This window comes from Lactuca sativa, chromosome 7 (assembly GCF_002870075.4).
Source record: "Lactuca sativa cultivar Salinas chromosome 7, Lsat_Salinas_v11, whole genome shotgun sequence".
Classification (NCBI taxonomy): domain Eukaryota; kingdom Viridiplantae; phylum Streptophyta; class Magnoliopsida; order Asterales; family Asteraceae; genus Lactuca; species Lactuca sativa.
Genome location: NC_056629.2, coordinates 158,221,319 through 158,246,028, shown reverse-complemented (window position 1 = coordinate 158,246,028; position 24,710 = coordinate 158,221,319). Strand labels below are relative to the sequence as shown.

The 24,710-nt window shown below is 34.6% G+C and overlaps 3 protein-coding genes across 3 annotated transcripts; 1 reads left to right on the top strand and 2 right to left on the bottom strand.

Annotated features, from left to right (window-relative positions):
• Positions 1–221: 221 nt before the first annotated feature.
• Positions 222–3,548, top strand: LOC111895677 (uncharacterized). The gene is made up of 9 exons (XM_023891756.3): positions 222–517; positions 605–694; positions 1,174–1,205; positions 1,299–1,458; positions 1,538–1,744; positions 1,866–1,968; positions 2,050–2,103; positions 2,238–2,447; positions 3,062–3,548. The coding sequence occupies exons 1-9, from the start codon at positions 476–478 to the stop codon at positions 3,190–3,192; spliced, it is 1,029 nt and encodes a 342-aa protein (XP_023747524.1). The 5' UTR covers positions 222–475; the 3' UTR covers positions 3,193–3,548.
• A 2,054-nt stretch (positions 3,549–5,602) lies between these two features.
• On the bottom strand, positions 5,603–10,907 carry LOC111895642 (uncharacterized). Its single transcript, XM_023891720.3, has 18 exons — positions 10,648–10,907; positions 9,839–10,012; positions 9,574–9,755; positions 9,381–9,486; positions 9,232–9,308; positions 9,049–9,136; positions 8,774–8,966; positions 7,651–7,777; positions 7,489–7,569; positions 7,316–7,417; positions 7,129–7,224; positions 6,967–7,041; positions 6,743–6,862; positions 6,531–6,659; positions 6,369–6,446; positions 6,200–6,286; positions 6,017–6,103; positions 5,603–5,899 (listed from the first exon to the last, which is right to left on the bottom strand). Exons 1-18 carry the CDS (start codon positions 10,700–10,702, stop codon positions 5,849–5,851), a joined length of 1,908 nt encoding a protein of 635 aa, XP_023747488.1. The 5' UTR covers positions 10,703–10,907; the 3' UTR covers positions 5,603–5,848.
• Positions 10,908–15,269: 4,362 nt separating this feature from the next.
• On the bottom strand, positions 15,270–16,212 carry LOC111895685 (uncharacterized). Its single transcript, XM_023891762.3, has 2 exons — positions 15,735–16,212; positions 15,270–15,558 (listed from the first exon to the last, which is right to left on the bottom strand). The coding sequence occupies exons 1-2, from the start codon at positions 16,151–16,153 to the stop codon at positions 15,552–15,554; spliced, it is 426 nt and encodes a 141-aa protein (XP_023747530.1). The 5' UTR covers positions 16,154–16,212; the 3' UTR covers positions 15,270–15,551.
• Positions 16,213–24,710: the final 8,498 nt, after the last annotated feature.

Sequence of the window (24,710 nt, the reverse complement as noted above, 5' to 3'; positions counted from 1 at the left end):
TACGTATTTACTTGATTATAAAACATTATTCGAGTCTTTTTATCTTCTTTTTCGAACTGATAAAAAGTTAATTACAACTCTTTACCTTCCCAATTTTCTACCCATTGAGTGGTCCTCTAACTCTAAGGTTGACCCTTTACCAATATAGGAAATGGAAGAGAAAAAGAGCTCTTGCACCTTATTTATAGGATTCCCATTATCAATCATCAGATCAAATTCAACGGCCTAGATCATCCTTCCACCCCGACAACTCTTCCAAAGGTCCGCAGCGGATCACAGCTGTGTTTCTTTACTGTACTCTCTTACCTGCTTTGTCAAGTAATGTAGACAAACTCTCCAATACATTCACACCCGAAGCCATCATCGGTTGTTTAAAGTAGACAAGAGAAAAAGAAAAGAAAAAACTTTAAAAAAGAAAAATAAAACACGAAAAACACAAAACAAAAACTTGAAGAGAAGCAAGCAAGTCAAAAACATGGATTCCAACAAGCAAACTTTCGTGGAACAAGATTCAGAGGTTCGTATGTGGTTTTGTTTTTTGTTTCATATGTTTAAATGTTTGTCTTCTTATGATTATTGATTACTTACATCTTTCAAGTTACAGATGAAGCAAAATCTAACATCTGAAACGAAGAAGAAGAAGAGGAAGAGGGGTTCTAAAGGGACTTGGGAAGCTAAATCCAAAGATAAACAGGTGAAATTTTGCTTTGAAGTTTGTGCCCATTTCAGATTCATGGTCGTTTTCAGATTCAGTTTCGGATCTGTTGAAGTTATGTTTACTTTTGTTGTTTGAAGTCTGTGTTATGTTCAAGATTGATGATTCTTGATGTGTTTTTCTTGAATTGTATAAAAATGTTTCATGTTTACCTCTCTTCGTTTCTTGTTTTCTTGGATCTTCACCATGTTTTACAACTTTACTCAAATAAATTTCAAATTTTCATCACTTTTCTAGCCTTTTGTAACCCTAGCTTTCTGGGCTTTGTTTGTCATTAGGAATCCATGTAATTGAAATATTTTGTGTCGTATTGTTTCCCTTACATGGTTCGTGTCTAGCGATTTGTTTCGATTAAGGTTTTCTGAGAAATTAAGGTTGCGGAGGGGCGTTTTCGTCTTTATATTCAAGTTCTTTACACATTATCTCATAATGACTAAACTTTTCATTTTTATGAACAGATTGTATCAAATAAGCCCAAGAAAGCTTCTGGGTTGGTGACATTTCATCCATTTCTTCTTCATACACTTTCTTTAAAATTTTTCACTTATTTACATATACATCGTGTTTGTATTATTGTATATAGTAAAGGAAAAAGAACAAAAGTTTGTGACATTTACAATGATGCGGAAGATCAATACATGTGTATGGAAAGAGCAGCAATTTTATTGGAACGTTTAGATGCAAAATCACCAAAGTTTGCAAAATGTATGCTCCCTTCAAATGTTCTCTACAGTTTTTGGTTGGTAAGAATCAAGAAACATATATATAAATACGTTAATTTATTTTATTGAATATTGATATGATGTTTTTTTTTTTGTGTAGATTTTACCAAAGAAATTTTGTGTTATGCATTTGCCTGATAATGATACAACGGTTATTCTTGTTGATGAATCTGGAAAAGAGTTTAAGACGAATTATTTGAAAGTAAGACATGGATTAAGTGCTGGATGGAGGGGGTTTTCTATTGCACAAAGGTTACTTCAGGGTGATATTTTGTTTTTTCATCTTGTTGAACCTTGTAAACTTCAGGTATTTTTTTTTTGACTTAATGAGGATGTGAGAAATGACTATATTACCCTTAATGATGGTATATCCATAATCCATATTACAACAAGTGAGTTAACTATGAGTATTTGATTTTTATGCTTAGGTGAATATAGTGAGAAGATATGGTGTAGAAGCAATAGAAGCGGCTGTTTGTCTAATGGAAATGCATCCACGTGCTAAAAAAACAAGGACATCGAATTACTTTGGTATGTATAATTATTTTTTTTTCATAATCCTTTTTTGGCTTTTTTTTTTTTCAATTCTTAAATTATTATTACTTATATCAGATAAAGCGGTGGATTCTAAGAAAGAAAAACTTAAGCATAAAAAAGTTAAAGAAGGTAAGAGGTTTCCCGTTTCTTTGGTTTTTATTTATTTGTGTAAGATGCTATAATAAACAAATCTATGAAGATAAAGTCCTAATTTTTGGATTTTAACAATTTTTGTTTTGTAATTTGGAAATATTGTTACACAGAAGAAGAAAATAAAGTGGAGAATGAAATCCAAGTGCATGTACAAACAAAGAAAGGTAAAAGAACACGAAGAAGTCCAAAGAAGTTTATAAGAAAACTATCACTAGATTTTTGTTCAAATCAAGAGCATGTTGAAGAAGATGTTGAAAGGGGATCATGTGTTGACCAATGTGATAATATTAGTGATGAGTTGACTTCAGAAGTTGTTCAAGGTATATGTTATTTTTAGGGGTGTGAAAAAAACCAAAAATTGGGAAATTTTGGGTTGGGTGTTTACCTTTTTTTTTTATATAAAACCAAAATAAAGTTCCAAAGAAAAATATGATTTTTTTTTTCAAAATGTCGTTTTGTGTATAACTTAATAGATTAATTAAATATAGTTTATTAATTAAAATATTAAGTATACTTTCTTTAAAGGTTTAAATTTCGTACTTAATTATATAAGTAGTTCTATAATTAATTAACTATTTAGATTATTCATTTCGATCTTGGTTTTCTTGATAATTCTCAAAAGGAAAATAGTTCTATTGAAAAAACGTTCATTTTTTTTAACTTTAACTTGATCTTTTTTTTTTTTGTTAATTAAGCATGGTTAATTTAAAAATACAAACACAAAAAAATTGAGGAATCTAAAAACGTAAAACCTAAAGCAAAAGAAACAAAAGTAGAACATTTTTTTTTTTCTTTCTAATTTTTTTTAGTTTAGTTTAAGTTTTAGTAAAAAAATGAACCAAATTGTGCCGATGCTATTATTTTTTATAACTTTGAAGAAAAGTTTTAAAAAGATTTTATTTATGTTGCTGACGTGGACATGGGTTTCTTGTAGGGTCAATGTCAGAGATGACAACTCAAACACAACCCGATGAAATTGGGTCATGTGCACTGAATCTGAATCTGGGTTACCTTGAGGACACCATTGACAGAAGAATATTTCATTCTTCAACAGTCGCAACATGAAGACAAAATCTTTTTTGAGGGTATATCTGGAATTTCGGAAAAACATGTTTTTGAGAAAATGGAAAATGGAAACGAAGATCTCAACCTAAAAAACTAAAAACAAAAGCAGCTTCTTGGACATGCTTTTGAATGAAGAGAAGCTTAGAGAGCTCTTGAATTGAAATGGATTTAGGAGAAACATGTTTTTGATCTTTTATGAAGCGCTATATTTTAAGAAAAAAAAACGTAGAAGAGAATATATTTTGGTATACATATAGGAAAATTCTCTTGATTCCACAGATATTACTGTTGGTTTTCGAGATTTTTTACCAACTTTTATTCAGAATTTAAAGATGTTTACAGTTTGCATTGGTTTATTGCTTCTTTTAGTGTCAACTATGAAATAATAGATCTAATAAAAGGTATGAGGATATTTATTATCTCAACTTTTTATAAGATGCTATTAAAATTATAGCATTTGGCTTGGTATGTATATTAATTAAACAACAATTTCACTTAAGAAACATGATATAAGATCATAAATTTGGTAGATGAGAATTAGCATTAATGGCTATGAAATCATCTCCGGCAATGAAAAGGACTAATCATGTGGAAAAAGTTCATTTAAGATAATAAATTAGTCAATTTTATTTATGTGGAATTAGAAGAACACAAATGATACGTTGAACAATTGTCTTGGCTACAATTGGGAAACAAATATGCCCCTAATGTTTAGAAATGGAAATATGAAAAACTGATCAAACACAACTTTCCTTTATTTTGTTAGTGCAATGAACTTTGAATAATTCAACCTTCAAGGCTCCTTGATTCAAAGATTGACATAGGAATGAGCAAAAATCAAACTAGAAACCAAAAAACTGACAAAAACCGATCAAACCAAAACTGAAAAACCGAAAATTCAACAAAAATTGAGAGAGTGGGTTTGAATTTTTATAAAAACCGATATTAGTAGTCAGGTTCGGTTTGTATTATAAACTCACCCAGTAAAACCGAACCAACCCATGAGTTAAAAACCGACGCATCATATATACTATTTAATATCTATTATTTTTTAAAATATTATTTATATTCATTATATATTTTATATTTAAGAAATGTTAACTATTTTATGTTTTGAGAAAAAAATTAAGTTTTTTAGTATTTTTATCCTTGGTATCATTGCGTAGTTATTTTAGTATATATTTAAATTAGATACAATACCATTCATAGCAATATAATTTTAATGGGGTTGAACCCAAAAAACCATGGACCCACAAAACTCATCGTTTCAAATCCAAAACCCATAAACCAAACAAAAAAATCGACCCATGCAACTAACAAACAAAATTGACCAGGATGAGATTTCTAATCAATTATCTAACTAGAATTTAAAAAAATCTTTGAAAAATAAAAAAGCCTGGTTTTGAGATCTTAAACAGTTCCGAACAACTGAAAAACATCTTACGTAATGGCAAAGCTATAAGTTTTGTAAATCACACCATATTCCATGTAACATGCAAATTTCGTCAAAATCCGAGACTAAACAACATTACGGTTGATTTTGTGATGATGTCACTAAGTTTTCATTCATATACTAGTGCTGACATCATCACCACGACTTGTTAGTTTTAATCACATATGAATAAAATCTAGAAAATCGTTGCGATATATTTTCTAATGATGTCACTAAATTTTCAATCATACTAAGTTGTTTTTATGTTATTTTACTAAAATGTGAATATATCATTTATTTACCTATACATGAATAACAAACTACAACAATTGGTTTGTAAATTATTTTTATATAGTGTAATTATGATATTTTACATGTAAATTCAACATTATATTAGAATAGACTATATGTATTAGTTAATGAAAACCATTCATATGTGAATGTAACATGATGAAAAGTGATGAATATATTGAATTGTACATGAATTTACAATACACATGAATGGAAAAACACTCCAAGAAGCACATGAATTTCCATCAAGAATACAATTAGCCAATACAAGATCATCTTATATGAGCATTATCAAATGTTTATCTTGCTACCTCAAGACTAGGAAATGGAAAGCACCAAAAGGTGGATATTATAATAAACTTTTGCAACAAAATCATGCTAATCTACTCGCTCAACAACAAAGAATCAATTAATCAAGATTTCAAGCAATTAGTATTTTTGAAAAATCATTTGAAGGTTTTACAAATCCCCTAGAAGTATTAATGGCCGACATTAAAAACCAAATATGTAGAATCATACTTAATGTGTACATAACGTGCAAGTGTTTGTAACAATGTGTAAATAATGCAAGTGTCATAATGTCACTAGGAGGTGTTAAGTGTAGGTCTATAAGGCTATATATATTTTTATGTTGCTTAATCCATTAAGTCATTTTTGTCCAATTTAAGTCAAAAAGAGACATCCATATCTACATATCCATACTATGTACTTAACCCATTAAGTCAAAAAGAAACAACCCCTACGAAGCCTTTCTATAGGCTTTACAAAATATACATTCAACAACAATCTTTACCTACAAACCAAGACACAAATATCCCCCTAATGTTTTAGAAACAGAAAAATAAAACACAACTTTCCTTTATTTCGTATACCAACTTTAAATCCTTCAAATTTTCAACATTGATTATTAATTTATAATTAAAGCTTAAAAGCTTAAAGCTTTGCAGTTTGTTGGCTGAAACTCGGGTCAATGCAAACAACCACCTGTAACCCAAAAAAAAAAGCCATCATGATCTATGTTAAGTGTTAACAATACACACATGAAATTTCTATCTTGTGTGACAAAAAGTCGAAAATACCCTTTTGTATTTATGCACATACCTTGCCTACACTTTTACCAGAATGAAGATATTCAACTGCATCAGCAACCGATTGTACACCCACAAAGCTTTTAGGGTCTATTGCAACCTGATAATTTGACAAAAAGATATATCATATTCATATTATATAAAAATCTATAAAATCTTGAATTTTTTTTTGCTAAAAAAGTTATAAAAATGACACCTTTAGCCTTCCCACAGAGAAAAGGTGAACCAAATTATCAAGATGTTGTTGCCACAAGTGAGGGTATTGCACTAGAAAAAATCCAGCCTGCAAAATTTTATAATGAAAAAAATAAAAAATGGCAACAATTTTATTATTTTTAGTAAAAAAAGTCAAACATTTTACATACCAAAGTTTGACTTTTTGCCAAGATTTTCTCGCATAGACCCGTGTAGTTTCTTGGTTTCCATCCATCCTCTCCTTGATACTAAACGAATGAGAAATAAGAAAGATAATTATAAAAAAAAAAGTATATTATTATTTAAAAAAAGTAGATTGGTATTAAATATACCTGAGATATCATTCCAATGACAACCATTCTTCCATAAACTGCTAAAGCATTGAAGCATAAATCAAACATGTCACCACCAACAGATTCATAAACAATATCAACTCCTTTTGGAAATTCCTTCTTCAAAACCTGAATATATATTAAATAGATAAATAAAAATTCTTTATTGTTTTTTATATAATGAGAAAAAGCTTTTATGAAAATATGCATACATTTTTAATCGATTCTTCTTTGTAGTCAATGACTCGGTCAACTCCCAAATCTCTCAGAAGCTTAGCCTTATCTTTGCCTCCACATGTTGCAACCACTTTGTTTCCAGCTAATTTAGCAAGCTATCATTTTTTCATATTAGAAAAAAAAAATTATAATTTTTTTTGTTAAATTATGAGAAAACAAAAAAAAAGTTTTTTTTTTTTTTTTTTTTTTGATGAATTACCTGAACTGCAAATTGTCCGGTTCCTCCTGCAGCAGCTGTGACAAGAACTGTCTTTCCAGACTCCATTTGGGCTGACTAGATTATATATAATATGGAATTAAATAAAATAATTTTTTTATTTTTGTTAAAAATAATATTTTGGTAAATAAAATGAAAATGAACCTTTTCTAGAGCAATTGAAGCAGTAAGTCCAGAAGTAAGCATGGCAACAACTTCAGGGTCTGGTCTTGCAACAGGAAGAATGTGTTTTGAAGGAACCTAATTATAAAATATAATATGAATAACTCAATAAATTATATATTTTATTAAAAAAAAAGAAAATATTTGAAGTTGATAAATAATATAATACCATGGCAAATTCAGCATAAGCTCCAAAAGTCATGATTGCTGCTGGAGTCCCAACTTTTAAATTTTTAACCCCTTCACCAATTGCAGCAATTAATCCTACACCCTGTAATTTTATAATTTATAATTTATACACAAATAAAATATCATTAAAATCAAGAAGTATTTTTATATTACCTCAAATCCAGCATCAAATGGAAGCCTAGAACTGATTTCCTGTTTGGTTCCACTAAAGTAGCTTCCAGAACTAAAATTCACCTGTCATTTTATACAAAAATTATCCCATAAAAAGATTTAAAAAAAAATAAAACTTAATGTTTAAATAAAAAGTTTGCTTACATCACTTGCATTGACACCAGCATATATAATTTTCAAAAGAACATGATTTGGGCGAATTGGTAATTTCAAAGGTGCATGCACTATACTTGTAGCACTACGAAAATTGCTGCTTAGAGTGTGAACAATTCTGCATAAAAAGTGTCAAATAAATAAAATTATAATTTATAAAAGGGTTAAATGCAAGAAATAAAAACGTACTTTTATTAAAATTTGTTTATTATAACATCTTAACTTCATTTCATCCTATCATAACATAAAACATTAACTAGGTAGATTTTTTCAAGGATTAATATCATAAAAAACCTCATATATTGGGTTTTTTTTGGATTAAATCTCAATTTTTTTTTTCCTGAAAAAGCCTTTGCATTTTTTCAATTTTTTTGGGTTAATCTCATAGAAGACCTTATATTTTGTGTTTTTTCTGGATTAAACCTCAAATTTATTTATTTTCATGAAAAAGACTTTGCATTTTTTTTTTCATTTTTTCCGATCTGGCCCTTTTTGTCATTTTTTTTCTAAAAACAGTTGTAAAATGTGAGGGTTTTTTCGGGAAAAACTAAAAAGTTGAGGGTTTATTTGGAAACATTTAGAAGGTTGAGGGTTTTTTTCGAAAAAAGAAAAGTCGAGGGTTTTTTTCAAAAAAAAAGAAAAGTTGACGGTTTTTTCGGAAAAAATGAAAAAATATAAGGTTTTTTCATGAAAAAAAATAAAGGTGAGGTTTAATCCGGAAAAAACACAAAATATAAGTTCTTTTTCCCAAAAAAACCCTCAACTTTTTTTTTTAACGAAAACTCTCAACCTTTCAAAAAATTTCCAATCACTTATAATTTTTTTCCCAAAAAAACCCCGAAAAGGTCCAAATCGAAAAAAAGGAAAAATGCAAGGTCTTTTTCAGGAAAAAAAAAGTTGAGATTTAATCAGGAAAACCCCCAATATATTATAAGGTCTTTTATGATTTTAACTATTTTTTCAAAACATAATGTCTTAATACGAAAAAGAATTTGAATCTACAATGCTATAATTTCATACATTTTTCAAAATACAATGACCTATATATTTTAATGTAAAATGTTAAAATGTAATAGAAAGAAATGAAAGTCCATTGCTATTTCTAGAAACTCACAATTTGTCAAAGCTTTGTGGAATGTGAATATTTGAAGAAACAACCGATGAAAATATTTTCTTTTTTAATCTTGAAGGTGTTATTAAATATTTTGCTTCTTCATTAGGAGTAGGCCAATATTCCATTCCTCTACGTTTTGTAATCCATAAACATGCTCCAGCTTTACTTTCATCACTTATAAGCTCAAATGCTCCTGTTTTAATAACAAGAATAAACTTTAATCTTTATTTCTTTATATTTTTTATTTATTTCTTCTTCTTCTTCTTCTTTGATACCTTGAATCAATGTATCCATGGATACATAGCCTCCCATGCGTTCAATAAACTTGGACCCCACTTTTTCAGCCATGTCAGTTTGAATAAACTGTAATATGTTCCTCACATTATTAAATAAATAAATAGCTCATGTGATATAATGAAATATTGTTTTCTTTAATATAAAATTGAATTGGGTCCCACCTCAGGGCAAAGCACATTTACACGAATACCCTTTCTCTTGTAGGTAGAAAGCGATCTGCTAAACATAACCACACCACCTTTCCAAAAAAGAAAAATATATATAAATATAAGATTTATGTTTATTCTCATATGAATTATATGATAACAACCTTTGGAAGCAGAATAAATAGGGTCAGTAATCATTGGATATAACCCTGATGCTGAACCCAAATTTATAATCACACCATGTCTTTTTGCATCTTCCATTATTTTAATCTGTGTATAGTTAGATTATAAGTTCAAAAGTAAACAAAAGAAGAAAATGTAAATATAAATATTGGAATTTGTAAAATGTAAACATACAGCTCTTTGGGTGCAATCGATAACTGCTACAAGATTCACGTTAATGGCATGTCTCCATGATTTTGATCCATCTGTTTGATCTTTTGAAAATGGGATTGTAGTTGCAATTCCTGCAGAGTTAATGCAAATATCCAAACTTCCATATACTTCAAGGTGTTTTTCAAATGCAGCAGCTACTTCTTCTGTAAATTGAATGTAATAGTAATTAATGAAATTTGTAAAGAAAAGATATGAGAAAGGAAAATGAAGAGTTTTTGGTTTTTACCTTTGTTACTGACATCGCATTTTATAAAGATAGCAGATGGGAATTTTAATCCGGAATGGAATTTGAGATTTTCTTTTTGTGAAAGTGATGCAACCTCTTCTCCCCTTTCAGAAGAAAAGTCGACAACTGTGACGAAAATACCCTTTTGGGCAAGAGCTATGCAAAGAGCCCTACCTGTTTTGTTTGTATATTAAATTCAAGATTCATATAGGCTCGTTCACAATTCAGATGTAGAATATGAAAGTCTTTTTCTTTTTTTGTGAAAATTTGGGGGTTTGATTTCCATTGTTGACCTGTGAATTACTATCTTTGACTTGAAAAGTCCAATTGAAATCGCTCTGTTTGGAAAACAAAAGGATAAAAGAACATAAATCTGAGCAATTCTAGGGTTTAAATTTCAATTGGAGCGAAATTAGGTGCAATTGTATTCTTTTGTAGTTCAAAAGCGTATGAATTCACTCAGTAAACATAAACCCATATATAACTCTCAGAATCATACTGTGCAACGATTTACTATGAAGCGTAAATCACTGAAATGAACATAAGTTTATCCAAAAATGAACTGAGTTATCCAGTCTGTTTCACAATTTTCTGCGTAGTTGTTTAAAGTCTTCAGATCGACATCAATCCAACTAAAAAACATCTGATCCTTTATAATCGGAATAATCAGGATTGTAACTTGCAATCTAAACCGATAGCTCGTTTGTTCTAAATGGTTAATTGGAGTTTAAATTAGTCAAAAAAAAGTTGGGAATAGTAAACATCAAACTAAACCCTATAAAATGAATTCAAAAATTGAGGAAATATACCGATTCCGGAGGCACCCCCAGTGACGAAAGCAGAGAGGCCTGGCTTTAGTTCCATCGTGTATGTTCTTCCTTCTTGATTCTGATGTTGAACTTGAAGTGCTGAATTATCTTTTTAGTAATTTTATTGCTACTTACTTTCCATAGATATAAGTCAAAATTTGTTATCTTCTGTACGTCGGAAACTCGGAGTCCCCGTCATGCCAAATCTACTGCCGGCCGTGGGTCCAAGTTATCGACTTGCAAAATAAGGCTGTTCAAAACTCAAAAGTGTCGCACGTCATCCGTACTTTTTTAGAAAGTTGTGCCAATTAGAAGGGTTTTCGGTTGGGATTATTACATATATAAGTTTTTTAATTTACTAGAGGTTTTATATTGATAAAAGTTAAACGGTTTTATATTGATAAAAGTTAAACAGATTTTAGTCCAACGATATCACATATTATTTTTTTCATTTTGAGGTTGAAGGTTCAAGTCTAGCCGTTGACATAAATGGATTTAAGAAATAGTTTATGAGTTTTGTTGTTTTGAAAAAAAAGATATAAGTTAAACAAAATTGCAAAAATGGCCCAGTATGATTTTTTCCAGAGGTTTAACACAAACCTTGACTTTTTTGGTTTCATGATCCTTTTGGCATAGTTTGTACATGGAAATGGTCCCCCGACTTAACTCCCGTTAAGTTGTTGATGTTAACTCGCTCATGTGCATCCCACGTGAGGGTATATTTGTCTTTTTACATTTTAGGGACCAATTTATAGATAGAATGTCAATGCCTAATTTAATATTTTAACCCTCATTTACGATCCCAAATATACGTCAACTCCTCACCCCCTCACTCTTCTGATCCATTAGAACCTGCAAAAAATCCCTCATTTCTTATTCAAAAAACGGTAATTGAAGCAACAAAGAGACGATGATTTTATATGTTTGAAGTTGAAATGGTGTATATAATGTGGCAGGTCAAACCAAAAAATGAAGTTTTGGACGTATCATCACTATATGGTAAGTTGCTATGTTTTCTTTAACTTTCATTTTCAAGCTACCAACCTAGACACCACAGTGAAGATAGATGTATGTTCTGAGGCTAACCCTGCTTCCCCTACTAGGCAATTTAAAAGGATTTATATTTTATTGGGTCCACACAAAAAAGGTTTCAAGGTATGCCTTAGGGACTTATTAGGTTTGGATGGTGCCTTCATGAAAGGCCCATTCCCTGGTCTGGTTCTTTCAGCAGTAGGTTTGGATTCTAATAATTGAATTTACCCCTTAGCCTATGTAATTGTTGAGTTTGAAAACACAACTAGTTGGAAGTGGTTTTTTAGAACACCTTGGGGATGACTTGGAGCTTGGAACAAACTCAAATTATACTTTCATAAGTGACAGGAAAAAGGTAACGCATACTTATATAAATTTTCATTTTCAGTGTATGTTTTTAATTCTAATTATTAAGTTTGATTCATGTAGGGTTTACTGCCTGCAATTTGTGAATTTTTTTCCTAATGCTAATTATAGGTATTTTATCAGACATATTCATGACAATATGAGAAAGTAGTGGAGACAAACTGAGTATAGGGACCACTTATGGAGGTGTACATCAACAACCACCATTCTTGAATTTGACCATTTCATGATGTAGTTTAACCACTATGATAGGGAAGTATATGAGTGGTTGAAGCAAATTCCTCCTGCACATTGGGCAAGGAGTCATTTTTTAGGTAATTCTATATGCTTCAATGTGGTCATTATATGTTACACTTATTTATAATTGTATTAATTCTATGTTATTATCATGAATAATAGGAAGAGTAGTTTCTGATGTGTTGATTTCAAACAAGTGTGAATTGTTTAATGGGAAGATAGAGAAAGGAAGGAACAAACCTGTCATTGGATGTTTAGAGTACATTAGGGAATACCTAATGAAGAGGATATGCAATGTCATTAAGGAAATGAAAAAGGATAAATTTCCATTTACACCAACAACAACAAACATCCTAGATGCCTGAAAAGTAGTTGCTTCACATTATATTTCTAGGTGGAATGGGGGAGACAAGTATTAGGTAACTAGAGCTTTGCAAGATCATCATGTGGTGGATGTTAGGAAGCAAACTTGCATTTATAGAAAATGGGAATTAATTGGAATTCCTTGCAGACATGTAATTGCAACTCTCAATGAAATGAGCAAAGACTCATAGGATGAACTTGACATCTACAAGTCAGTACACAAGGTCTATTGGCTAGATACATGGAATAAAGCATATTTATTTAAGATGGAGCCAATTAAGAGGAGATCCATGTAGCCCAAAAGCGATTTTCTAACAAAGCTAATTCCTCCCCCACAGCACACTCAAGTGGGAAGGCCTAAGAAAAAGAGAAGACAGAATGAGGGTGAAAGGTTGAGCAAAAAGCAGAGGAGAAATCAAGGTGATGGAGTCAAGGCTACACAAGAAGAAGGATCCCATAGACCAACAAATGATGGAGTGCAGAAGCTATCAAGGAAGCATATTAGTGTTACTTGTAGCAAACGCGTTTTAAACATTTCCCAAGATAAATTCTCTTGGTCAAACATGTCGAGTCATGGTTAGGTAATAGGAACATCCGAGTGTTGGAACCGTAGCTCGTAGGTATACCAAATTAATATTTTAATAGTCTATGATGGATAGCTTGTTGACATTTTTTTACAATTAGAGTTAACATTCTTCATGGTTTTCAGTACATAATATCGAGTTGCTTTTTTTTTTTTACCTATGTTGAGTTTTTTAAACTTAATGGTTCATTCTTCATGGTTTTCAAACCCTATTGTAAGGAAACAAGGTTCATATAAGATTTGAGCCAAGGTATCAGTAGTTAAACCATGTGGGATTTGTATTTTGTTGTGAACAACACTATGGACAATGCGAATAGTGTATAGGTTCGAAATAGGATTCAAGTCATGGTTAGGTAATAGGAACATCCAAGTGTTGGAACCACGGTGTAAGTCATGGTTAGGTAATAGGGACATCCATGTAATCAACAAGGATTTTCTCCGTTCTTTATTTGGAGATTAAAAGATGATTATAGAGTTGTGAATGGATAATTTTGGAAAATCGATGGAGTTAACGAAGCTTGTGAGTGAGATTTTTGTTGTTGGCTTTGATGACACCGATAAAAACACACGGTGAGCCTAGAGGAGCATAAGAAAAAAGACATAGAATAGTACATATTAAATTAGATCATATAATATATATTAGTTTAAAGGTAGTCTTCAGAAAAGTCCAAATATTTTGGTTTATTGGTAATAAATAAAGAAAAAGCCCAAAAATTATGATTAATTAATGAAAAAGCCCCAAAATTTGGATTAATTAACGAAAAAAGACGAGATACCGGCTAAATCTGTGAAACCGGCCACGAAGGGTTAATCCGAAGTTTTAGCCGGTAATCTATCTTTTTTTGTAAACAAAATTTAATTTGGGACTAAATCGTAAACTGACCTAAAATATTGGGACTTTTCCGCAGATTTCCCAACACAAAACACTAGAAAGTACCCGACTATATATAAAATAACAAACTGAAAATATACATGATGATTAGCTAAAAATAAAATAAATTATGCTAAAACAAATTATAAAAAAATAAATAAAATACACCTATCAATGTGCAACATATCAGTGAGCAACAGACAACACATATACATTTTAACTCGCATACCATTTATTTTTAGAAGACCGTAAACCTATAAAAGTCTAAGCGTTCTTTTTCTTGAACCTGGATAACCCACTTTTCAAGTCTATAGATATAACCCTCTTTTCAAGTCTACTAATATGATCCAAGTTAAACACCTCCATGTTTCCTTTCTCTGATATGTCATTTCATGTTATAAATTTGGTTTAATAACCTCAATTAATCATGTTTCCTTTCTCTTGTATGTTATTTCATGTCATAAATTTGGTTTAATAATCTCAATTAATATTTTATTCTAGGGTACTTTTTTTCTGTTTTCTATAGAATTGTACTTTATTATGAAATTGAAAGGTCTTTATTATGAAAGGTCTTAATTTTTGAAAAAATTAGTTTTTTATGGAGTCTTTAGACTCCAAGGAGAGAAAAGTACAAAAGTTTAGAGCAAGTGTGTTGAGAATGTATGTTTTTAAAACAATCTTTTTAGTTTAAAAACAAACATTTTTTTTGCGAACTATAAGCGTTTGATTCACATCTTTTTTTTTCTTCAGATGTGTACATTTTAAAAATAAACAACACATTAATGTATATCACATGTCCTTTATACTGTTAATTTCTTTGTACTGCTCTATTTTCCCGTGTCCTAACGACTTGCTAGGCTTGGTTTATATTTATATATTTCATTTGTCTTTTCCAAAAAAAAAAAAAAAAATCATAATTACGTAGGTCATTCAATGGTTATGTTGATTAATGTTTTCTTGTAATATCAGCAAAGGCAACTTCCTAGTAACTTCCCGGATATAGAAGACAGCAAAAATCTTTAAGGATCAAATTTTTAATTCTTAATGTGTTGAGATGAGGGCTGAACAAGATCCAAGTTTTGCTTTCCATTAAAATCACTTACATGTGAAGTACACCAAGATATATTAAATATAATATAAAAGAAAGAAAAAAGCAATATTATATTAAAATACACAAACTCTAATAATATAATAACATTCCGATCAAATTCTGTACAAAGACTGTCGATGGTGGAACAGTTCTCAACTAAAGTCACATTATATGGTCCAACTATTTGTACAGAACACCGAAAGAGGCAAATGAATGCATACAAAACTGAACATCTACGATCAAATTCAAACCCTAATAACTTTCTCCAAAATAATATCATGATTCATAAAAAAAAAAAAATACTAATAATATGAAGATCCAGCCTTCCTAGTTGTTGGTCAGCCACAGATCACATTGATAGATTATTTCCTGCAAAAAAGAAAAAAAAAAAAAACAGTTTTATTCATTTCGTTTCGCAACAGTAAAAATAGAAATGTTCATGGTCAATAACTGATCGAAGATCTTATAAAAATGATTTCTCAAAATCCATGATAATTCAGTTACCCTTTTGAAAAAAAAGCTTTTAATAACGTGTAGCAACTGACCTGATATATTGGTTTCCTTCATCTATGGTCTCCAATCCACCATGATTCTTATGTTCAACTTTCTTTGCGGGATTTAGATTTTGACTTCTTCCGAATTTCCACCACCCTGAACTTTTTGGCAAGAAGATGTCATCATCGTCGTCATTAGCAGAAAGAAGCTCATCTCTGAGTGTCACCACCTTCTCCTTCAATGGTAGAACTTTGGCTTTGAAGAAGAGTTCATCGGCAGAATTTGAAGATAAACAAGGTACCGAAAACTCAAAATCGGAAGTCACAGGAGCTTCTCTGTAACTGGTGGTGTGCTTCGTGTTGGTCGCTGTTTGTTGGGTATCACAAAAATCATTTGAGAAAGAGATTCTTGGTCCCAAGAACCCTCCTTGTTGTTGATCATTATTGAGTTGCATGTTTAAGCATGCCATTTTTAAAAATACAAAGGAACAGTGGTTCTTGTTTCCTCCGAACTCTATAAGTAGCTGCAACTCACATGTTTGTGCTTCCTATTTATACAAAGAGACAGCTTCTCTTTTTGTTTCTTCTTTTTCATTTATTTTACAAAAGCAATAAAAAAATCACAAAAATGGATAGAATGGAGTATGAATTTAACAAAATAACTATTTTTGGGTAAGTAGCTCAAAATTACCACTAATTTACCTTACATTGTGAAATCATGAGTTAATGTAAGGGTGGAGGATTAGATTATTTCCAACTCATTCAATTTATGAAATCAGTTTTTATCTCTTTTAGCTTTTCTATTTTTCAATTTAAAACATATTGTCACGTCAATATTTTTAATTTAATTATATTAGAAAAAATTAAATTAAATAAAACATAATATTTTTTAATTAAAAAGTACACGATAATTAATAAAAAAGGAAAAAAAACGAGACAATAAAAAAATACACGATAATGTTGAAACTCTCAACCATATTTTGATGCAATCTGTTGTTTCCGTTCAAGCAACGTCCGCAGAACCCCTCATGTTAAGTGATCATGCAGGTTGAGAAAAAAAAACTGTATATCTCTCTCCTGTATCTCCAACTCCAACAATTGAGCTTTCTGTTATTCATTTCTCGTACAAGATATAATTTTTCATCTTGATATCATTTTCTCTCTTCCGTAGCTTCCCTGTTTACAGTATGGATGTCAGCAATTTCGTTGACAAGATCAACGATTTCATTTCGTGTTGATGATGCCGATGCCACTTTCTTTCTTTTTCGTTATCTATGAGGTGATGAGTTTATTTCATGAAACGTATGTTGTTGTTGGTTAAATCCAGGTGGAAATTGTTCATCGGAATATGTTGTTTAGGCATTGTATGAAAGATGTTTTTGTTCGTTTGAAGAAGGAGACGGGGAGTCATCAACGACTTTTTTTACTTGCAACCATTTCGCATGGTGTTTCATAACATCTCAAGCTTTTTCATTGGGAAAATGTTTCTAATTACTAAGCGTCCCATACTCGCTTTGGGCATCTTTTAAAGCATCTCCCGCTAACACGACTGTTTATCTTACGGTTGCAGATGCAGTTGAAATTGTTGCATTTCTTTTCAAGGTCTTTCCATTTTGAGTTTACTTAGTGTCATGCACTATCTGAACCTCCCAGCTAAACATAAATGCTCTAGAACCCACACACAAAATGCATCCGACCTTTGTTGATTCCCATGTTGCTTATCTTCAGAAACATCAACATTTGCCCTAGCCAAATCCACCTCTTCCTTTTCCAACCATTTTTTTTTTCCTTTTGGCGTTTTGTGTAGTCATGTTTCTGCTCGGCTATGGGTTGGTGCTCCTTGCTTATTTGTTAATTTTCTTCGGGATCAGACTTGTTACTAGAATCGTCAGATTTTAAGTTTTGAATATCATGAAACGGGAATACTTCGAGAGGAGAACTTTGGAATTGGATTTCATCAATTGTTTGAGAATACTGCATGTATTGATAATAACTTGTATTTCCCTGTGAAAGAAGAAATGAATTGTAAGCTTGTTGTAATGGCTAATATTGTTGTTGATAGTTTTGATTTTGTTGGTAGTTTGGGTATTGTTGATAGTTTGGGTTTTGTTGGTAGTTTATGTTTTGGGATCCCAGAAAAGAAAATGGAATATCTTGACTTGAAACACCTTTATTGGATTTGTGTTTGTAACACCCATAAAAAATCAAGCTAATTTAAAACATTTTCAAACATCCAAAAGCCATTAGTTATTACAAAGTGTTTTCAAAATAGTTTAATATCAGAGTATCCCATAAATCATAAGTCTAAAACACGAGGATGTGTACGGTCACACATTCGCATTGCCAAGTCATCTGAAGCACCTGAAACAATAAATTGAAACCGTAAGCACAAAGCTTGGTGAGTTACCCCCAAAATACCGATACACATACAGTCCACATAACAATATCAGCAATATCATAACATAACAAACTGAACATCATGCAATGGGTCCACAACTTTACAGACTGGATTACCCTTGGGCCCACAGTGTGAGTCTGGATTGCCTTTCGGGCCCACAACTCACATCTGGATTGCCACTGAGTCCACAGTATGAGTCTGGCATGCCCTACTCGGCCCTCAGCTCGTATCTGGAATGCTCCCGAGTCCTCAGTATGATTCTGGCATGCCTTGCCTGGCCCTCAGCTCATATCTGGAATACTCTAGGGTTTGTTGGCTACCGCACGGAGTAGTACAACCTCAACCAATCCCACATAACATGTTGACATGTAACATAACTAATGCACATACATATAATCATACAGTATCATAGGTAGTCCTACAGGTCTACCCGACTAGCATATTAACTGGCATACATCACTAACTCAAACTCAACATATCAATAACTATTAGGATATCAAATCCAATGGGCCGACCTTGGTGCCTTAGACCCCTTAGTATAGTGAGGATAATTCACCTGGCACGACTGAAGTCCCGCAGATAAAACTCCAGCTGCTGGTTGACAAATTCCCGAACTGTCAACATCAAACAATACCCAATTAATAATTGGGTTCCAAGCCCAAGGTCCAACTCACACTACAAAAGCCCAAAAGTCAAATAATGGGCCAAAGCCCAACATATGACCCAATTTTCTAAATTGGCCCCAAGTCCTCACATGAGCCTTATCCTAAAGCCCATCTAATTATTTTGGTCCATTAACTTGTTCTTGGATAGCCCAATAATAGTCCAATCGCCAAACCCCAATAAGAAGGCCCAACTCAAGGCCCACGTGAAATTAGGTTTTTCACATGAATGACGATTAGGGTTAAGTGCTCCTACTTAACCCATTAAGGACTTAATCCACTAAGGACTTAATCCATTAAGTCCAATATTGCTTTAGGTTAATTTGCAATTGATCATTAATTAATATTTTAAGTTTATTAAATAATTCTCATGCATGTCCCGATCAATTCCTACAAATTAGGGTTTTATGCCATTAGGGTTTCCAACCCAATACTAGCCCATTAGTCCATTGGTTGGGCTTTTAGGTCACTTTGGGCCTCATTGGGCCTATTAGGGTTTTATTAGGTTAATTACGGTTTCCTTGGGCCCATTAGGGCTTCATTGGGCCCACATTGACCAAGCATCCCCCAAATGAGTCAAACACAACAAGGCAAGCACACCGCCACCCGACACGGCGGCCGAAGGCGGCAGCCACCACCCTACGGTGGTGGTTCAGACTTTTCTTTCATCATTCCCATACTATTACAACTTACAACAATACCGAACACACACACACACACACACACTCACATAAAAAATAACACACATACCAATTACACACACAAAGCAGAAACATACACCCACAACCTTTCATGCTTGCAAACAGATCCAGCCACCCTCTTGGTGGTGTTGGCGACGACATTCATCGGAAATAGGGAACATTAGCGACTTTGACGGCGGCAGCCACCATGGCCGACCGCTGTGGTGGTTTTTCGTGAATCCTTATTGACAGAACCCATAACAACAAAATTCCCCTTGCAAGCCACAAACAAAGCCACCATTTCATGGTGACATGTGGCTGGTGGCAACCGGAGGACACGGAATGAGACAGCCGCTCGGAACGGTGGTCTTCCTCGGCTTCGTACGACATAAAACATCGTCCAAAACACCGCCACCCCCATGGTGACTCATGGCACTTAGAGGAAAGAAACGATGGAGCAGCCTCCTTCATTGGTGGTTCAAGCGGTGGTGGCTGAGAGGAGTTCTCATGAGCAACGATGACTGCAATGCAAGCGAGATTGATTTCCCCGACATTAGGATGGACAGGACGTGGTTGCTCCGGTGGTTGGGGCTTCGACCGATCAGAAAGACAAGAGAGAGTTGGGGTGGTGACGGCGGCTAGAGGGATAGTGGCATAAGGTGGCGACTAGAGCTTACACCATTAGGGTTAGGGTTACCGGTTGTAACTGTTATATACCCACTTCACGAAACTTTGCCCCATAATACCATATTTGGTTCCTCCTTCTTCCTTTTCTTTCAAATTGAAACCTAACGTTACCAAAAGGCCCTTCCATGACAAATTATTCTCAAATTAAGTCCAAAATTTACTCTTTAACCCATGTTTCCACAGATTCTTTCCATAATGAGTCCGACAGTTACCAATTACACCCTGCCTTCTACAATCCTCTTCAAAATAAATCCTAAAATTACACTTTAACCCCTAAAACTCTAAATCATGACATTTGGCTATAAAATAATAATAAATTTCATTTCGGGGTTCCAGATTTATTATTTACTTATTTTATTTTAAATGGATGTTACAACTCTCCCCTACATAAATTTGATTTCTTCCTCGAAATCGTTTCTTATCATTCCTTACACGCCAGACAACTTGAACTACATGGTCACAATCCCGAGCATAACCCCATCCCTTCCAAGGCAACAGTAACCAACCCGCACAGGGTTTAAAACCTGAAAATAAATGAATCCCTTGCAGTATGATCACATTTACTCGACCCGTAACATGAAGTCTCGAGATGGTCTGGCTTCCTGACAGACCTCTCTTACCAAATCATTATTTTTGAGCCCAATCCGATTGTCTCTCATCTGACTATTCAACTTTTGATATCTGGGGGGGGGGGGGGGGTTCCGACATCTAGATACTTTTCATACACCCGAAGACCCAAATTGTCAATACCACCCTAAACACGGAAACTGTCTGAACACTGATCTGCCTGAAGCAGTATGCTGCCACAAGGCTGCTTACCAAAATCTACCGACACCTCCCTGGTCTTAATTCGTTCACCGACCATCTAACATACCGGGTTCCGGCCCGGTAGCGGAGCTAAAGGACTCCCACCTAGTTGCCTCAGCCGACTTCCGAACGAAATCCTTCCCTGGACTAGTTGTCACTAGTTATCATGCCACTACGACTCTAACAACCTCCTGATCCAACCGAGCGGATCCATGCGTCAAATCCCGTCATTACCAAATCCACGGCTAAAAGTTATTGTTACATGACCAATGGTAGCCTTATATCACAAGTAACCTTAAGCAATCCATTGCTTCCTTGATCCCATAACTGTAGTGACGTTCCTACAGTCTTATCAATGGCTTAACCAGGTCTAATCCCTCTGGGGAAACCCAGAACCCAATATGTGGATTTCCATATCCTCACTACTACACCCGAACTGGTGGTTACTACTGTCCCTTCTACATCCTACCAATGCGCTTATACTATCTACCAAACTAGCAAATCTTGTGGCTACACCCACAGACTTACATCACTCTAGCACTATTTGCTAACCTTGTGAATGCTACGGCTACCCCCGCAGTCTTACAACACTTTCCATACTACCTGATCGCTAGTGAATGCTATGGCTACCCCCACATTCTTACAACACTTCCCATACTAACTGATCGCTAGTGCATGCTACGGGTACCCTCGCAGTCTTACAACACTTCCCATACTAACTGATCACTAGTGAATGCTACAGCTACCTCCGCAGTCTTACAACACTTTCCATACTAACTTATCACTAGTGAATGATACGCTACCCCCGCAGTCTTACAACACTTCCCATACTAACTGATCGCTAGTGAATGCTACGGCTACCCCTGCAGTCTTACAACACTTCTCATACTAACTGATCGCTAGTGCATCCTACGGCTACCCCCGCAGTCTTACAACACTTCCCATACTAACTGATCGCTAGTGAATGCTACGGCTACCTCTGCAGTCTTACAACACTTTCCATACTAACTGATCGCTAGTGAATGCTACGGCTACCCCCCACAGTCTTACAACACTTTCCATACTAACTAATTGCTAGTGAATGTTACGCCTACCCCCGCAGTCTTATAATACTTTCCATACTGGTCGAACATGCGCTCAACCTAACACACCATGTAACTTAATTCATGGCTAGAATCCCAACCTGATTTCCTCAAGTTCTGCTATCAAGCACCGAGAAGACGCGATTCACATGTTGGGGAGTTTTACCGAACTCCCAACTCACACAACACTCAAACCAAGCAGCCACTAGGGTTGTCTTCCTTCCTGAAAACGATGCGAAACTTATCCCATTTTCAAAATCGATCTTGCTTCTGCGTTCTGGGATGATTCTCCCCCACTTAGATTCAACTAAGTCTTCATAATACATGAAAATTTGAGAATTCCCAATCCTTCTCACTTTCCAACGATCAATCGGATGACAACCAGACCTTTCCAATTAGTACTCCTTTACTAGCCAACCCCAAATGATCACACGCTTCTAATAACTAGATGAACACTTCCTGGAGCCCTGGAAAACCAATAGTCCCTAAAGCTCGAATGATCCCACACCCAAATCTTGAAGTCCAAAAATAGATGCTCCAACTAATGTCTCAATAACGAGCTACTTCCCTTGGCACTTTCCCCTACTAGTTAATAACGGTTACTAAAACCACTGAATCCTGACATGCTGAATAACCATCCTGTGGGACCCTGTCCGCAGACCTCCCATATAATACCTTCTTCCTAAAGTGCTCCAACAAATCTCCCGCTCTCGGCTCTAGAAATCATATCATTCAGGGTCTCGCACCCTGACTCACTCACCAGCTCGATCATCCACAGCTGAACTGTGGTAGTTGACACAACCTCTGCCCTAAACCAGGCTATAACTACAAGGATATCAAATCCATTGGGCCGTCCTTGGTGCCTTAGACCCCTTCGTATAGTGAGGATAACTCACCTCGAAACGTCGACTCACATAAATTAGTTCCAACCTTCGGGTTACTATCACGAATCCCACCACCTATATTCATTACGAATTGCATACATAAGATTCTAATCCTTCTAGAACTGTCCTCAAAAGTCAACAGATCAACTTAGGTCAATGATCAAAGTCAATAACCAAGGTCAGCAGTCCATGTTGACTTGACTCGCCGAGTTTCCTTGGCTTCCAGTGCACTCTCTGAGTCATCGAGTGACTCGTCGAGTTTCCCTCGTTTTTCGACTGAACTCTAAAGCCATTCGTCGGGTTTCCTAAGCGAAACTCGACGGGTGCATACGTGGGCATATCCTTGGGAAAGTTCATCTGACTCGCCGAGTTGTTCATCAACTCGCCGAGTTTCATGACGATCTTCATCGGACTCGCCGAGTTCACGGCTTTCTTCATCGGACTCGCCGATTTGTCCTTGTGACTCGCCGAGTCTGTTTGGTCTTTTTCCATACAGACTTATTCTGAGCCATGCAGTGGCTCCAATTCATAGATCTAGGCTTCTATGGTATACTTATTACGTAAAGTCACAAACTTTACGTACATGCATTGCATTTAACGCTCTAAATGCCAAGTCTAAGCTCTTAATGGGGCTCCATGCCCAAGAGGGACCTCATACATGATCAATTCTGAGACTTTATGTTTCTAGAGCTTAGAGAGGGTTCAAATCTAAAGTTACAACTTCAGATCCAACTCATTGTTCAACTTATCAACCTTTAAGGTCCATAGAAAACCCTAGAACTTCAATGAAAGGAAAACTCACAGAAGAGATGGTAATTTAGGATACCTCTGGAAGATGACAACTGAAAGTAGTGCTGATTTCCCCACCTAACTTGCTCCAACCTCCTCTTCCTTCAAGCCTTCTCCTTCAAAATCTTCAAATCAAGCTTCACACACTCAACAAGCACACTCACTCGAATCAGAGACTCACTAAGACTGTAAAGAGACCCAAGGGAGGCTAAGGCTCCTTTAAATTGGGACAAAAACACTGGGAATTAGGGTTTCACTTGCCAGATCGTACTCGTCGATTCCCACTAGTGGACTTGCCGATTCACTCACTTAAGTCGCGATCCAATCTCGCTGCTACTCGACGAGTAGGGTAACCGACTCGTCGAGTAGGGCCAAAACGAAGAAACTATAATTTGAACAATACCTAAGAATCGGGGCGTTACAACTCTCCCCCACTTGAACTAGACTTCGTCCTCGAAGTCCGCTGGACTAAATAATGTTGGATAGTGCGCATCTCCGCCTCCGGCTCCCATGTCCACTCGGATCCCCTCCGATGTTCCCATTGTACCTTTACTAAAGGTATTTCCTTGTTCCACAAAATCTTCGTCTTTCTTTCCAAAATGGCCACAGGCCTCTCCACGTAGTTCAGGCGCTCGTCGATCTGAACATCATCTAATGATACCACAGCCTCCTGGTCCGTAATGCACTTTCGCAATTACGATATGTGGAAGGTATTATGGATCCGACTAAGCTCTTCCGGAAGCTCTAGTCTATAAGTCACCATGCCAAACCTTGTGATGATCCTGAATGGCCTAATGTATCAAGGGCCCAATTTTCCCCTTTTCCTGAAATGGATCACACCCTTCCAAGGAGAGACCTTCAGAAGTACCATGTCGCCGGTCTGGAATTCCAATTCAGATCGGCGTCTGTCGGCGTAACTTTTCTGCCGATTCTGAGCTGTCTGCAATCTCTGTCTGATCTGCTGAATCTTCTCGGTTGTCTACAAAACCACCTCCGTCCAGCCCATTACCCTGTAACCCACCTCCTCCCAACAAATCG